We start from the raw sequence: 17024 nt of genomic DNA on the forward strand, positions 1-17024 counted from the left end.
TGGCTCAAATGAACTTGTAAGTTCTAAAGCCCTCTTCAGGTGTTACAAAAGTGGGATGCTCTATTTGTGTATAGCATCCCCCAGTGTGCCTTTGAAGCTCCTCTCTCCCACTTAGTGTTTGTGCACTCTACTCATCATAGGCAGATTCTTCCCAAGATGCAGAATGTGGGCACTCCAAATATCTGAAGTGTGTAAAGCAGTTGTTCACATGAACACTGCTGCCCCCCTGGGATCTCACAGAAGACATCAAACAGCATGCACTCAGAATGTCCCCCTTTTAGTTATGTGCGTCTGTCTTCCTTACCTTCCCACACCAATCACTAGCTTCTTCCTTAGCTTTTTCAGCTAAGTGAATATTATATTATCAAGGTTTAGAGCTAGCTGGCATTATTACATAATACATGAACATGTAAATCCACACCTAGGAACAAAAAATCTCAGTTGTATTAAAAATTAAGTACAGTGTAATATTACATGAAGTCAAGGTATATTTTCAGCCAGAGTGAATTTTTTCTCTCCCTTAACATTATTTCATTCTGGATACAGGTTCCATGATACTGAATTTTGGGGTACTGATGGAATAACTAGTTCATTTCTATATAAAGATTGTAATACAGAGTCTGTTCTCATAATTATTTACGGAAAGCCTACACCATTCTGTCATGAGAAAAGTATTCAAATATGGATTTCACTTCCAAACAAGTTCACCAAAGCCAGCAACAGGTGCTGGAAGTGACATTGAGCGATTTGGCTTCATTAGTTCACTGGCCGCCACTAATCTGTAGTGAGGCAGAAGAGCAAAAAAGTTGAAGCATCCTCCCATTTTATCCATGTCCATCAGCATTTCATAACTTCGAAGAAGCTGAGAGCGAGTAACTACATCATTCACATTCTGTAATAGCACCTAGATGGAAAAGAATTTATACTCCATTAAAATTAGTTTTCTTCATTTTTGCCTACAGAACCCAATTCTCAATTTCCACTACTTATTTCTATCCCAGAATTAATCATTCCTCCCCTCTTCATTTGTTTATCTGGAGCGATGCATTTATTTCAGAAGCAAATTAAGGGCCAAACTACACATTGGGTTGCACAACTGGAACTCTTCTGCTCACGGAAAGCTGAAAGGGAAAACTTCAAACATCTTTTCCTTCTGAAGCCCTCTATGCCCTCAACAAATCTGCTTTCAAGAGTCCCCTAACCCCTCATGAACATATTTCCAGGGGTGGGGAGACAGAGCTGCAGAGGAAAAAGGAGAATGGCAAAAACCACCCTCCCTACTTGCAGGAGCAAAAAGGTTCTGCTTTCACCACTCTTTGTCTGGATGCTACCAATTATGTAGAATGATCACCATGAAGAAGAAGATAGGGGCATCCGCTGTGGCTGGGGGACATACACTGCTCTGAAATGGGAACACAGCACACAGGGAGAGGGAGTTAAACCTTTCCACTTTTACCATTTTCCTGATAGAAATCCCACATTCACCGTCAAAGCAGTTAGCCAAATAGAGACAAACAGCCATGGTAATGGGGAAGTAGCACATGAAGACAGTATTAATCTTCCTTCCCCACATGCCATGGTAGCAATCTGGATCAAACCCCTCCACAGCTTTTTGTTTAGAGGAACGTTGCCCGGATTACGCAGCTCCCTTAATGACAAATCGTATGCAACTCCCTATGTTGAATAAGGGTGCAATACAGTAAAATCAGTGGCTGGCGGTCTGCATCCAAATGAAAAACTCTGCAGGCAACACTTTGTTTTTGGCAATTTCTCCCTTCCCTCTCCAGCCACCTATGCCTTTTGAAAATCCAGTAACCTCAGGGATGTGAGCCAGTAGGAATTTTAATATGGCTTAATGGAGTTACTAATACCCTAAATACAGCTGAATTAGTTTTTAAAATTGCTTTTAATAATAAGTTGCAAAGTAGTCCTTACCTGGAGTCTGACATCAATTCCCATGTTTTTCAAAAATTCCTGTTGCTTTATGGGACCCAATGTGGCAACTCTTTCCTGTACCACTCTTCGCAAGTAACTGAAATCTACGTCTGCTGTGAGGTCTGCTGTTCCTGGGGCTATTAACACATCATGAAGTTTATGGCCAAGGAATCCCTGAAACATATAAGGAAAAATCCTTTCCTAGTTCACCTTGAAGCTCTTCTCACAATCTGTGAGAAGAGCTTCTGTCGGGTCTGCGGGGAGAGCGGGCTTAGCCTGCTCTCCCTGCAGACGATCCTGCCCAGAGCCCTGGGTGGCCGTATTGGCCGAACACATGATTGCCAGCTCCCTCATGGAGCTGGCAGGGGTGGAGGGGATCAGGGGCTGGCTGTCCACCAGAAGTTCCAGGATGCCCCGCGTGATTGCATGGAGCATCCTGGAGAGACCCCCGAGACTGGGAGGCTGCTTGCAACCTCCCGGTCAGGAGGTCTACTCATGTGTCGCCATGTGCCACAGACACATGAGCAACAAAATGAGGTTAATGAACCCTCGGTCAGGGGGTCTACTCATGTGTCGCCACGTGCCACAGAGACACACGAGCAACAAAATGAGGTTAATAGAGCACTCGCTCATTTAACCTCATTTAAGGGGAGGGTGTTTTAGGTGGGCTAGCAGCCTTGGGAGCACTGGGCACGCCTGCGATCAACGGTTTCCTTAGCCCGCTTTCCGTTGATTGTGGGAACAGCCTCCTTGAGTGCTACCTTAGCCTTTGGATTTTAGTCAGAGCACAACACAGATGAAAGGTTGCTTCTATTTGTAAAATGGCAATTGGAGAGAAAGCACTAATGATCATTAGGAAGGGGATTGAAAATAAAACTGCTAACATCATAATGCCCTTATACAAGTCTATGGTGCAGTCACATCTGGAGTACTGTACACAGTAAAATAATAATAAATAATACGACAATTCTGGTCACCATATCGCAAAAGGGACACTGTAGAACTGGAAAAGGTGCAGAAGAGGGCAACCAAGATGACTGGGGCCTAGATGCAAAACTACAATATCTGGGGCTTTTTAGTTTAGAAAAAAGGTGAATAAGGGGAGACATGATATAGGTCTATAAAATTAGGCATGGTGTGGAGAGAGAGCGAGAGAAAATTCTCCCTCTATCACAACATGGTCATCCCATGAAACTGACTGCCAGGAAATTTAGGATGAACAAAAGGAAGTACTTTTTCACACAGCACATAATTAATCTATGGAATTCTCTGCTATGGGATGTGGTGATGGCCACTTGCTTGGATAGCTTTAAAAGGGGCTTAGACAAATTCACAGAAGATGGGTCTACCAATGGCTACTAGTCTGGTGGCTATAGGCCACCTTCAGTCTTGAGGCAAGATGCCTCTAAATACCAGTTGCAAGGGAGCAACAATAGAAGAGAGGGCATGCCCTCACCTCTTGCCTGTGGGATTCTTAGGTGGTCCACCGTGTGAAACAGTATGGTGGATTAGACAGGCCTTGGGCCTGATCCAGAAGGGCTGTTCTTATGTTATGTTCTCATGATACATTGCTTTAAATCCCAAATTTGCCATTCAACTATCCCCCACACCACCACTTTTGGGATTATCAGCACTAATGTGAATGGGCCGGAGTGCAACAAATCTGACATCCAGATTAAGTTATTCAGTATTACAACCCAGGAGTTACTTTAAAGACTACTTAATTTCAATAAGATGTTTGTCAAGTAATTTAGTCCAGATGTCAGCCAGTATCTTTTTCTCAATTTTCTGTCCAAGGTTGCTGGCTCAACAGCTGCTCCAGGGAATATTTTTTATATATATATATATATATATATATATATATATATATATATATATATATATATTCCCTGGAGCATATCTCTCATATTCCCTGGAGCATATTTATATTTCCAAGGTGGCAAAAGCAAACATAACTAGACTCACTGTATTCTAATCCTTCAGGACATTTATATGAATCAACTTACCCTGAAAGTATCCGTTTTGGTTCCATCATGGCCATAATCTACAATCAATGCAGCTCCCCCATTTTTTTCAATATTATGGCTCAGCTTCTGAATGATGATGCCAGCATCAGGACACACTTCCACATGATCTCTAGATTCTTTATCCTAATGTAGAGTTTAGGGTTTCAATTAACAGTTATACTGAAGAAATGTCCACTCTCCAAGATAGGGGCTGACATACTGTACAATGATATGCATTGTAAAATTGTATGCATGCAAATGTTACACAAGAGTAAGCCCATGGTAAATGGGCTTTCACTCATTTAATATCACTTGACAAATTTTGCATTTGCACAAGTTGTGTACATGCAATATTACTAGATTGATGTACAGTTGCACAGTATGTCAGCCAGAAACACAATATAATATTGAGCAAAGGCAAGCTATATCCTGTATACATACTATGAACTCAGATTAGTTGAGCTGCTGTTTCCCTTCAAATAATCCTGGGAACTGTAGTTTTACAAGTGTTGAGGGTATTGGGGGTGGATGGGTTAACCAGGATTTTGAGGGGAAGCCCTAGCAATACATCTGTAGTGAAAACAGCCAGCAGAAGCATTGTCTTGGGAAAAGACATTTGTATCACCCCATCAAGAGAGTAGACACTACGTATTTGTTAAGCAAATAATAATATAGATACTTTGTCAGTTTGATCTAGAACAGAAATAGGTTTATGTTTTGCTTTTAGGTAACTGTCTTATTGAACATTTTTGATGAAAATAAAATTATAAAGTGATGAGTCATTCCGATGTTTTTTAAATTTCTGCTGAAGTCTATGGGTTCATTTTTCTATTTTGATCTTGATATGTGTTTTATTTCTGTCATTGTAACAATTTTATGGTGTTCACTGCTTTGAATGTCTTTTGAATCTCAGAAAAGTGGTATAGAAATATTTAAATATATAAATAAGTTTCTATAAAGTTTTTGCCAAAGAGTATACCTGTACAGCTTAGTATTCTGATGTGGAAACAAAAAGCCTGCCCCTTTCTTTAACTAAAAGGAAACAAACACCACACATTTCTTGTTCTACTTCAGTCTGACAAAGTGCCTTTCCACAGTATTATTTTATTGTACAAGAAATGTACAGAATGGACTTCCTTCTTAAAAGAGATCTACAGGTATTATTTTACTGTACAAGAAATGTACAGAATGGACTTCCTTCTTAAAAGAAATCTACGGGTGAAATCTACGGGTGAAAAGAAATCTTTTCTTTCATAAAAGAAATCTATGTTTGAAGCAGTGATTTATGACAACTTCAGTATGTGCATTTTGGAAAGTAGTGGTCATTCTAAATGTGTCACATAACAGCAATATTAGTTTGATGGAATACATTTGTGCTAGCCTGGAAATACCATTATATAAGCAGAAACTTACCTGTATGAAGGCTTTTGTAGCAGGAGTGACAGATGGTGCAAGGACAAACCGCAGCTTGTCAGGAGAATTTGGATCAATGTCAACCAACAATTCACGCCACCCCTTTTCTGTTTTCTGTTAATTTAAAATGAAATTGGTCTAATATGAGTTTTGTTGAAGATACTCAGCTATAACTTTTGCCTTCTTATAAAATGTTGTTCACGAATGTACAGTGAGCCAAAAAAATGCTACCATCACCATCATTCTATGAAGTCCTTTAAAAATGAACTAGGGAAATGGATTTTGCTTCACTAGTTTATACCACTGTGTGTATCTTCGGGTCAGCCATTCACCAACACGAAGGCTTTGAAGACCAAAATAGCTCAATTACACTTTTAATTAGAAGCAAAGACACATTTTGAAGATACTTGCTGATCTACTTAAATCATTAGGGGGAGCAACGGGCCTTATCATGAAAGTTCCTTCCTTTTTAATAATTGTGTGAACACATTTTTATTGTGAATAAAAATCCAGTTTTCATTATATACTGAGTTCTGTGCAGAGCCAGTCCTAATGAAAGATCAGCTGATCTTGGAGCTTCCAAAGTTCAATGTACCAAAATATTAATCTTTTAAAAAAATCTGCTGAGAATATTGCACTAATATTAAATAAGTTAAAAAATTACTCAATAAATTTGTCAACTTGTTAAATGCATCAGTTTCAACACACACACACACACACACACACACACACACACACACACACACACACACACAGAGTTCTCATGCACAGCCTAACCAGGGCTAGAGACACCCAACCTCAGGTTAGGTTGCATGTGAGAACTGCTGGGATTGGGCCCAATCCCATCGGGCCAGCACTGCCTAACCTGGCCTAACCAGCACTGCCTAACCCACTGTTAGCTGAGGTTAAGGGAGCGCTACCTGCTCAAATGCTAGCATGGGCTGCTTCCAGCCCAGCTGCACACAGAGATGGGCTCCGAGAGCACCCGTCTCTTGGGAGACTACCCCAATGCAGCACGCATATTGCACACTGCATTATGGGATTCACAGAGGCTGGGACAACAAATCTCGGCTTCAAATCAATCCGCCCTGCTCCGCGCTGCATGGAGCAGGGCTGATCGTGTGGGAGGGCAAAGCATGCTCCCAGCAGGCTTACAAGGATCATCTGTGGGGAAGGCAAGGTTCGGGAAGCTGCTCCCTGCCCATCCACCTGGTAGGTTGTGTGAATGGCTCCACACACTCTCTCTTCACTTGGTTTTATTTTAGTTCTCTTTTTATAGAGTACATATTCCTTAAGCAAAGTCACATGGGAGGATTCTGATCATACCTGAAATTTATGTATAGGTAGAGCATCGAGGAATTCATGTGCTAAATAAAAACTGTTGCCTGGCGGGGGGAAACAAGGTATCAATCAAATTTCAACATAAATAAATTATATTTGCCACTTTTATAGCCTCTACAGCAGACCTGCTCAACTTGGGCCCCTCAGCTATTTTTGGCTTACAACTCCCATAATCCTCAGCCACAGTGGCCGATAGCCAGGGGTTATGGGAATTGTAAGTCAACATCTGCAGGAGGGCCAAAGTGGAGCAGGCCTGCTCTACAATTTGAACATTTACATCCACACTACCCAAATTCATTAAAAAAACAAATACAGACTCAGGCAGAACCACATCTATAGTTATCTTAACTAAGGATTTTCCATTGCAAAATAAGTCTTAATCCTAAGAAAAGAACTAATTACTGTTGAAAATATAATTAAATAAGCACCAAACCAGCAAAACCTTACCTATGGGTACATCATTCAAGTCTCGATACCAGAAAATTGGAAGCCCAGTCTTCGTAATACCTTGCATATAAACAGAGGAGCTATCCATTATTTTTATCTTTTCTTCTGCCAGTTTTAATGCTTGAATCTCACTTAATTTGGGACTGACTTCCACCAAGTGCACAGAAATGTCACATTTACGAAGTAAAGACTTCAGCTGATTAAAAACCTGCAAATACATAAAGACAATTCTGTTAAAGTAAGTGCAGTGACTGTACAGAATTTCTGTAAAATGTACAGAAATTCTACTTGGAAGTAAAATTTTAACAGCTTCTCAATTATTTGGATAAACTCATTTTTTTCAATGTGACTAAATGGCTCTTTTTAAGTTTTAGGAGAAGAGGCAGATCAAGTGCTTTGACAGCATGACAAAAACTATGACATTATACCAGAGCAATAGAGACATTCACTGGTCTTGCAGGCAAATAAGCATGAAGAGGTAGATACTTGGGAACCTAAGAACAGCTGAAAATTAATGATATTCAGAATATCTAAAAATCCACAAGACTACAACAGTGCTCTGCTGTTTATTATGGTGTAGCTGGTGGCATATACAGAATCCTCAGAAAGTCAGCTTACTTGTTTGTTTAAGATATGCACAATAAAAAGGTTTCTAGCCCACAAGGTGGGCTGCTAGCCACCTTTACTTACCCGCAAAATATCGCTCATAAGACTACCTCTTCCTGGGCCCATTTCTACCAGTTGAAATCTTTTTGGTTTGCCAGTAGCCACCCACTCACTAACAAACCAAATACCTATTAACTGTGGAAAACAAAGAGATATAAGAATGGTTTTTTTCTATAAAGCATCCAAGTTACAAAATAAATGGCTCATACATATTTCAACCTAGAAAAAGGTAAGTTTTAAAACATGCAGATGTAATATAACAGCTGCAATTTTTGCACACAGCTTAAATATCACTGAAGTTATTAGGAATCGAACAGCTTAAGTGTGTGCAGGATTGGAGCTAATGCCTGGGATCCAGTGAATCAATGGCGGCGTGCTGCTCACAAAATGGAACTTTCTTACTCCCTCCTCTATCATGAAGTCTCCAGTGCTTCCTGAAAAAACAATCTTGAGGGCCACGGCCCTCCTCAAGAATAGTGTGAGGAATGGCAAAGGGGCTGCTGCTGGAGGGGGAATCGGCAGAAATCCCACCCCCTCACATGATTTGTGCATTCTTCGTGCACAAATACTAGTTGATAACCAACCCAAACGTTTCAAGCATTTTCAAGTTTTGTGCTTTGAAAAATCCCTTCTCATATCTTCAGTGTCAGACTGAATAAATACTGTTGGCTTTATTTAACCGACAAAGTTCTAGATAGTTTAACCTGGATTCTTGTTTTTCTTTATATATAATATAATCATTAAACTCCTATAGTAAACCGACTGAAGAATCTTGTCTTCCTCAAATTTTGCTCTAGACTATCCTGTTCAAATGCCACTAACAATTAGACTAGATTTGCTTGAACAAATCTGTCCTACATGGCCTTTACTACCGGGCAATAATCTATAAACAAGAAAGTGCCTGGCTCAGCTTTATGATTTGAGAAAAGGGTTTAACTCTGAAAAAAGACACATTTTTATTTCTATTTCTAAACCGAGCGATGTCTAATTTCTAAACAATTTCTAAACCGAATGAACATAATGCATCGATCAGTCTTGATCCTTCAGAAGTATAATTGAAATTATTCCATAGTTTAAAAAGAATGGTGAATAAATATTGGTAGGATCATGGCTTAAGCTGTAAGACCATAAAATATGATCACATCTCACCAGGACCTGTGTGTCATAACATAGCTACAATCTTATACCTTGTAACTGTACTAAAAAAAGGTACCTCCCCAAAGATCTGGCTTATTTCAGGTGAAGTAATAAAATCTCCTCCTTCTCCTAGCATGTCTCGGTGCATATAGTATCCCTATGAGAAAAGAAGGAATATTGATCAGTGTATGTTGGACATGCAACTTTTACTGTTTTAAAGTTACCCTTGTCAGTGCTCACTTGCTAGCCTGCTGCAATACTAAAGTGATGATGACCACTTTAGAATAAAGAATAAAGCAAATACAGCACCTTGTAGCTAGCAATATCATTTTTCAAACAAATGTTGGATGGATGCAACATTAGATTTATTGTTTAGTTTAAAATGAGTTTTAAGTTAACCTCTGCTAGAAAGTTGTATGTGAACAGACCCTAGAAGGCAGGTAACTTAAGTTACCTTACAGCACCCATGCTGCCCCAAACACCCAGATGAATGCCACTGCCATCCTAAAATTCTTCCAGTCAAGAGGAGGCCACTACATACTGCAGCCCTGAAACTGTCTGAAGCCAAGTTGTAGCACAACTCCTCTATGGTGCCCAACTGGGCCCCTTCCCCAACTTCGCCCCTTTGGAACCTGTCCAGTCCAAATTCCTAAGAACAGTTCTTCAAGTACCACAGTGTCTCTCTAACGCTAGCCTATGTCTAGAGGCAGGCCTAGTGAAAGTGAAGGCCAGAGTTTGGATGGCCATACTCAATTACTGGTTAAGACAATCCTTCCTCCCACTCGGTCTAACCCGTCTAACACTACAGGACAATTATCAATCCACTTTGAAATGAACACTGTGGATAAAAATGTCATCCTTGGGGCTCTCCCCTCCCCTCTTATTTTCCATCGGCTACGAACAGACAAGAACACTAATCAAACAGCTCATAATGGACATAGAGCACGAAACCGATTTAGGTAAGGTCCCAAATATCTTCATCGATGAAAGCCTAAGATACACAGCAACTCCCTCTGTATACCTCATGCAGCTGGAAGTCCCAAAACTCAGAAGGGCCTTCTTCCTGGCCCGTTGTGGTGCCCTTCCTTTGGCTGTGCTAGAAGGCAGACAGGAAGACCTCCTTCTTGGAATGCCTGTGCCCTTGTGATTCCAGGCAAGTCGAAACAATAGAGGATGTCCTTCTCCACTGCCCATTCTACAGAGACATTTGTATTGCCCTCATTCTTCCATTATTAGTCAAGACCCCAGGGCCCTCAGGCCAATCCTATGTCTCTCTCCTGCTTTCTGACTAACTCCATCATAATAGCAATAGCAATAGCACTTACATTTATATACCGCTCTATAGCCGGAGCTCTCTAAGCGGTTTACAATGATTTAGCATATTGCCCTCAACATTCTGGGTACTCCATAATATAACATTGCCAAGTTTTGCGCGGCAGCGTGTAAAATTTGTTGGGTCCTGACCAACAGCAAAAACTAAGCAGGCCCAACACAGTGCATGTTAACACAGTTTATCATTTTATAGCATATTTTACTGTTAGTTTCAACTCAATAGTATTTTATAATTTTATAGCTTCTACTTATAGCCTTCAGACTGAGTAGATTTTAATGTCTATCTGCATAAACATCCGGCTCCAAACTCCCTGGTGATAGACTGCGCCTCTACTTCTAAATCAGGGAGGCGTCATACCACACCAGCGGATAAAGAGGGTCGGAAGCTGGACGTCCTTGGGAGGCGCACTTATTCAACTGCATGCCTCTCAATTAAAATCTCTAATTATGTGGCAGGTTTGGCAAAATACACACATTGCTTGTGGGAGAGGTTGTATGATGGAAGAGCTAACCTCTCACCTGAGGAATTTAAACAGAAGTTTGAAACAACTTTCCAGCAAACGACGACTACAACGTGCCAACAGCTGGCCAATGCGAAACACCTGGCTGAGTCGGAGTCGAGAACTCTGACCTCGGCTGTAATGCTAAGCAATTTCATGCTTGGCTCCGCTCCACATTCCTTCAGCAGGACATGCGTGATCGAATAGAGTCTCTGGCATTTGATGGCAAGGGCCTTTTCGCGGAGGCTACTGATGAGACAATGGAACAGTGGCGGAAGTAAAAAACCAATGCAAGAACCTTTATGACACAATCTCAAAGGAACAATTTGAATAGGTACCAGCCTTATTACGGACGTCAAAACAACTACCAGCGTGGGGAACGCAGAGATTTCCGCAGGCCCTGGAATCGTTACAACAAGAAGGCCTATGCTAACAAGAATAGAAATGATCAGCAAAATAAAAATAGATCTGGCACACAAACTAAGTAACACCTGTGATCCCAAAGGACGCTGAGATCTGCAGCCCCCTTGGGTGACCCTCAGAATCCACAGACCCGACTAGCGGTCCCTGTAGGGCACAACATCGCCTTGCACACGCCAGGGCCTAACATCGCCCTGCACATAGCCGATAATACCATCCATCTGGCAAGTCATGCCTTTGCATGGCGCAACATAACATCTGACAGATGGGTCTTGCGCATAATTCAAACAGGCTATGCTATTGAGTTCATTGCTGTGCCAGAGTTCACAGGAGTTAAGTATACCCCAGAGACTGATACTCTCAGAGAGGAGGTCAGCTCCTTGCTAGAAAAGCGAGCAATTTCACCAGTACCATGGTCACGGTGCCATTGTGGGTTCTACTCCAGATACTTCCAAATTCCTAAAAGGGATGGAGGCATACGCCCTATCATGAACCTCAGAGAGCTAAACCTGTATGTCGATGTGAAGAAATTCCGTATGATTACTTTGCAAGCTATCCTCCCTCTACTTCATGGTGAGGGCTGGATTGCAACGTTGGATTTAAAGGATGCTTACTTTCACATCAGCATACAAATAAACCACAGGAAGTTCTTGCTTTTTACACCCGGTTCTGAGGTCTATGAATATAATGTGCTGCCTTTTGGGCTAGTAACTGCACCAAGAGAATCTACTAAATGTATGGCAGTGATAATAGCTTATCTCAGGGTTCAAGGAATTTCTATTTTTCCATATTTAGACGACTGGCTTCTGACAGCAAAGACAAGGGAAGAACTCCTGTCTCATGTGTCAGCGGTGTCAACGCTTCTAGAACAGCTGGGAATACAGGTCAACCAGAAAAAGTCACACCTTGTGTCAGCCAAGAAGTTGCCTTACATCGGTGCGATACTTGACATGACGGTACAGAGGGCTTTTTTGCCAATGGACAGGTACCTACGCATCCACAATATGGTACATCATTTTCGGTTGGAGCCGCTGCAAGGGGTCAGATCCATCCAGGTGTTGCTGGGCTTGATGGCCTCCTGCACTACAACGGTCAGATATGCGAAACTACACATGCGGAAGCTTCAGACGTGGTTTCTTCAGCTGTTCAACCCACATTTGGACCCGCAGAACAAGCAGCTGCTAATCCCGGAAGGGGTGTTGACGTCTCTTCTGTGGTGGACAAAGGTTGCGAATCTGTTGCAAGGAGTACCCTTCCATTTACCAAGTCCAACACTGACGCTGACCATGGATGCGTCACAGCAAGGATGGGGGGCTCACTTGCATGGACGTCAAAAGTCAGGACACTGGAGTCGCCAAGAGCAACTCCTTCATATAAACTTTCTGTAACTTCTGGCAGCGTTCAAGGCGCTGCAGGGCTTCCAAGACATGTTGCACGGTGCTACAGTTTTGTTACAAATGGACAACACTACGGCAGTGGCATACGTGAACAATCAAGGGGGCACGGTGTCCATGTCACTTTGCCAACTAAGTCTACAGATTTGGAATTGGTGCATTGCCAGAAGGATCCACCTCCAGGCCATCCACATAAGAGGCCAAGACAACATTACAGTGGATGCATTGAGCATGGACAAGACTTTGTTTCAACACAAGTGGGAACTAAACTCACTTCAGGTGAGCCAGTTGTTTCAAGCGTGGACCACTCCATCAGTGGATCTTTTTGCAACAGCTGACAACAAAAAGTGTGCAGTTCTGTTCAAGGATGGGTTTGGGAAAGAATTCCAAAGGAGATGCTTTCCAATTCCAATGGACTCAGAGTGTCTTCTATTTATACCCACCATACCCGCTCCTGAACAGGGTGGTGGCCAAATTGCTACAGGACAAGACCAAGGCAATAGTCATTGCCCCTTGGTGGCTTCGGCAACCCTGGTTTCCGAGACTAAGAAATCTAGCAGGCCTCAATTACAAGAGACTACCTCAATGGCCAGATCAGATAAGTCAGGATGGCGGAGCAACCCTTCACTCAAACCTATCCACCCACAAGCTGACGGCGTGGAGGGTAGGCTTCTGAGACACATTCTTGTGAACAACAAGAAGGAATCCACTAGAAAGAATTATGATGCGAAGTGGAAAAGGTTTATTGCTTACGCAAAATCCAAGAGGTTTCGACCGAGGGATGCCACTTTAAGGGAGGTCCTCCTATACCTCACATCTCTGAAGTCGCAGGGATTGGCAAATGTTTCGATTAAGGTTCACCTGGCAGCCATCTCCTCTCGCCACCAAGGATGGGATGGTAAAACTGTGTTCACACATCCACACACTAAAGACTTCATGAAGGGAATTAATAATTTATATCCCTCCGTCAGGCATCCAGTTGAGAAGTGGAGCCTATCACTTGTACTTTCTGCTATGACACAGGAACCATTTGAACCTATGGCGACCACTACCCTAAAACTCGTGACTTTGAAAACACTGTTTTTGGTGGCCATCACCTCAGCAAAACGGGTGAGTGAGCTCCGAGCTCTTCGTATAGATGAGCCTTATACTAGAATTCATCCAGAGAAAGTGGTGATGCGCTTAGATCCGGATTTCTGCCCTAAGATTGTGTCGGACTTCCATGTCAACTGTGATGTGGTTCTACCAACTTTCTTTAGAAATCCAACATCACTATTAAAAAAACCAATGCATACCTTAGATGTCAGAAGAGCTCTCCTCTTCTACTTAAAAAGGACACAGCCCTTCCGGAAAACTTGCTGCCTTTTCTTGGCAATCAAAGGACCCCACAAGGGCAAGCAACCTTCTCACCATTAGATGTCTGCCTGGCTGGTATTGGCCATTAGAAACGCATATAGCTACCAGGGCAAGACTGCCCCACAGTCTATTAGGGCGCAGTCGACGAGAACCTACGCAACTTCAGCTGCTCATTTGGGAGGCCTAAGAATGTCAGACGTCTGCTCAGCTTCTTCTTGGGCAACAGAAGACACATTTGTGAAACATTATGCTTTAGACCTGAGGTCTGCAGCGGAGGCTAAATTTGGCAGGGAAGTTTTGAAAAGGGTGTTACAGTAGCATGTAGCGCCTGCCACCTAGGTTGGCAGCTCGTTACTCACCCATTTTTATGAGTGTCGTCGGAATCACTATCCAGATAAACAGGCTGCTTACCTGTAACAGATGATCTGGTAGTGATTCCACAACATTCATAAAACCCGCCCATCCAGCCCCGCTGCAAGCTGCATACTACATGTTGACACTCTTTAGCAGGAATACACTGTTGGACACTTTAGGGACATCCTAGTGGACACTAGGCCTCGGTACTAGGGGCTTCATCGATCAGCTAGAAACGGAATATGGAGACGCCTAACCGCCAATTTGAGGTACTGCACGCTCGCGCACGGGCAGTTGAAGGCGTCACGAGGAGCTAGTTATAGCTACCCGAAGCAGGTCTGCGCAGGCGCAGAACCCATTTTTACTCATTTTTATGAATGTCGTGGAATCACTACCAGATCATCTGTTACAGGTAAGCAACCTGTTTTTTGGCCAAAAGGCACACACAGATATTTTCAGATATGCCTTATAACTAAATATCAACTTGGATAGGAGTCCGGGATTTTTAAACAAGGCCAGTTTGTTTATTACAATTAAAAAGCTTTGAAATTGATGGAAAAATATAAAGTGGAGCCTTCAATCCCAAAGAGCACTTTGTGTCATACAAATTTAGAAGTATCACTAGTCATACTTTATGAGGATTAGTCAAGACTTCCCGCATATACTCAGCAACTGTAATGGGACCAGTTGACTTTATCTTCATCCTGAGATGTTTCAGCATTGGAGTCACTGTGCTGTTTCCGTCTGCTTTATTATCTGAACTAAAACACTGGCATCTCCATGTAGCGGAACAACCTACATTAAAAACACAAGATAAAATCATAAGGCTAGTGGTCCATCTGAACAAATAGTCTCTCTCTGTCAGTGGCCACTACTGATTGCTTTTGAGGAAACTTTAAAAATCACCAAGCCACCCATTTTGTATCAGTTTGTGACTATCAGTTTCTAATAAATACTTGGAGAATTTGGAAGTAGGCAAATGTTAAGTGTAACAACTATTTAAGCTCTAAACAAATTACTGGACATACACATTTATTAGTCAAGAAAGTACATTGATGAATATATAAATATAGTAGGTAAGGCCCAGCCAAAGCTAAAAACTTTTAAGCTCCATTTAAATCAGTGGACATAAAAGTGCTAACTTTGGCTGAACTGTGCCCATGATTCTTTTACATGTTTAAAGTTTTCATAAAAGTTGAGTGGTTTTAATAGAGACGGGAGTGTCTCTCTCTCTCTCTGTGTGTCACTTACAGGAATAACAGCAATTGTAACCTACATAGGACTACAAGAAATATTTATATTCCACTTTTTAACAGAAGTTGCCAAGTGGTTTACAGAGTTATAAACTAAAATAAATAAATAAAATGGTTCCCTGTCCCCAAAGGGCTCACAATCTAAAAAAAGAAACATAAGATAGACATCAGGAACAGCCACTGGGGGGATGTTCTGTTGGGGATGGATAGGGCCAGTAAGTTGCTCTCCTGGTGCTCAGTAAAGAGAATCACCACTTTTAAAAAGGTGCCTCTTTGCTCAGTTAGAAAGGGGCTTGATCAGTTAGTAGGGGGCATTCTCCTAACTAAAGTTATGCTGTTTTATTTGGCTGCTGATAACAAACACAACTATTTGGAATAAGTCTCATTTTCATCCAAGGAGTACACTTAGACATACTGTACCACCTGGGACCCATTGGCTTCACAGGGACGAAACTAACATCAGCTCAGCTCAACTTTGCATAGCCACGACTCACAGGCGGACACGAAAAGGATGCCTCCTTGTGTAGCAGTAACAAATGTATTGTTAAAATTGAAATAGCAGTGGACTCTTTGATTGCAATCCTATGCGTATTTCCTTTGGAGCAAGTCTCACTGATTTCAAGGAGACTAACTTTAAAAGCCAAATAGGAGCACACTATTCCCCGCCCATCTTTCCGTTCCCGATTTCTAAAAGCGCGAATTGAGGACAGTCCAGAACCAGAATCTTTATCATGGTCACTAACCAGTAGAAGCAATACTGCTCTCAAATGTGTGCATAAGATATACAGTACATAAGGAATTGAACTGAATTGGAAGCTTCTGAATTGAAGCTTTGTGCTGCTGCAGGATGCTCCATCGCAATCCACAAGCACACAGAACCTCCGAAAGGTTTTGGAATAAGCAACCAAACACACAGGCGTGTGTCTGTTCCATGCAGCGGGGCCGCCCGCCTTGGATGGATCACGAGCAGCCTAGCGAGACAGTGTCGACTGGTCAGTGGCGAGCGAGGCTGGGCGTGATAATCTGCACATGCTCAGACACCCTTTCTTCCAGGGATCATCCTGGGAGAGAACCGAGCCGGAAGTACGTGCTGGAGCTCAACCACAACTAGCCCCAGCTCTAAACTATCTATATGAGGGGGAGGGGGCTGCCACTCTTCCTATTACCGTGGAGACGGAGGAAGCGGCTATTTCGCATCACTCCGCGCACAGCTCGGAGAAGGGCTCGCCCGGAGAGCGCCGGCGTTATCATCGTGCGTGCTTGCGCCTTCTGGCTTGGTGCACTCTCTGACCGCACCTCCACTCTTCAACCGGCCGTGAGAACCTCTCAGTAACTCCCTCGAAGGACGGACCGCTCAGGCTGTGCCGAGGCTATGGTCTAATTGGTGCCTGCTGCATTGGCACCCTGGAAAACACGCAAGGGATGTTTCCATAGATGGACGGGTAGCACGGTGTTTTCCTCCCGACTCGG

General features: G+C 42.5%; 1 protein-coding gene across 2 annotated transcripts; it reads right to left on the reverse strand.

Moving 5' to 3' along the window:
• Positions 1-422: 422 nt before the first annotated feature.
• Positions 423-16853, reverse strand: NDUFAF7 (NADH:ubiquinone oxidoreductase complex assembly factor 7). Of its 2 annotated transcripts, XM_053302885.1 has the most exons (10): positions 16721-16853; positions 14933-15096; positions 9022-9102; positions 7833-7943; positions 7143-7350; positions 6681-6739; positions 5355-5468; positions 3942-4085; positions 1936-2109; positions 423-904 (listed from the first exon to the last, which is right to left on the reverse strand). In XM_053302885.1, the coding sequence occupies exons 1-10, from the start codon at positions 16803-16805 to the stop codon at positions 689-691; spliced, it is 1356 nt and encodes a 451-aa protein (XP_053158860.1). In that variant the 5' UTR covers positions 16806-16853; the 3' UTR covers positions 423-688. The 2 variants fall into 2 exon arrangements, with proteins under 2 accessions (XP_053158860.1, XP_053158864.1); XM_053302889.1 differs by lacking the exon at positions 16721-16853 and having other exon boundaries at positions 10797-15071.
• Between the last annotated feature and the right edge of the window lie 171 nt (positions 16854-17024).

Source organism: Hemicordylus capensis, chromosome 1, assembly GCF_027244095.1.
Source record: "Hemicordylus capensis ecotype Gifberg chromosome 1, rHemCap1.1.pri, whole genome shotgun sequence".
In the NCBI taxonomy this organism is placed as follows: domain Eukaryota; kingdom Metazoa; phylum Chordata; class Lepidosauria; order Squamata; family Cordylidae; genus Hemicordylus; species Hemicordylus capensis.

Coding starts and splice junctions, on each gene's coding strand:
- NDUFAF7 (XM_053302885.1), bottom strand. CDS start 16,805: ATGATAACGCCGGCGCTCTCCGGGCGAGCCCTTCTCCGAGCTGTGCGC. Junction 15,097..16,720: donor CCGCTTCCTCCGTCTCCACG/GTAATAGGAAGA, acceptor TTTTTAATGTAG/GTTGTTCCGCTACATGGAGA. Junction 7,351..7,832: donor TTATGAGCGATATTTTGCGG/GTAAGTAAAGGT, acceptor ATGTATTTGCAG/GTTTTTAATCAGCTGAAGTC.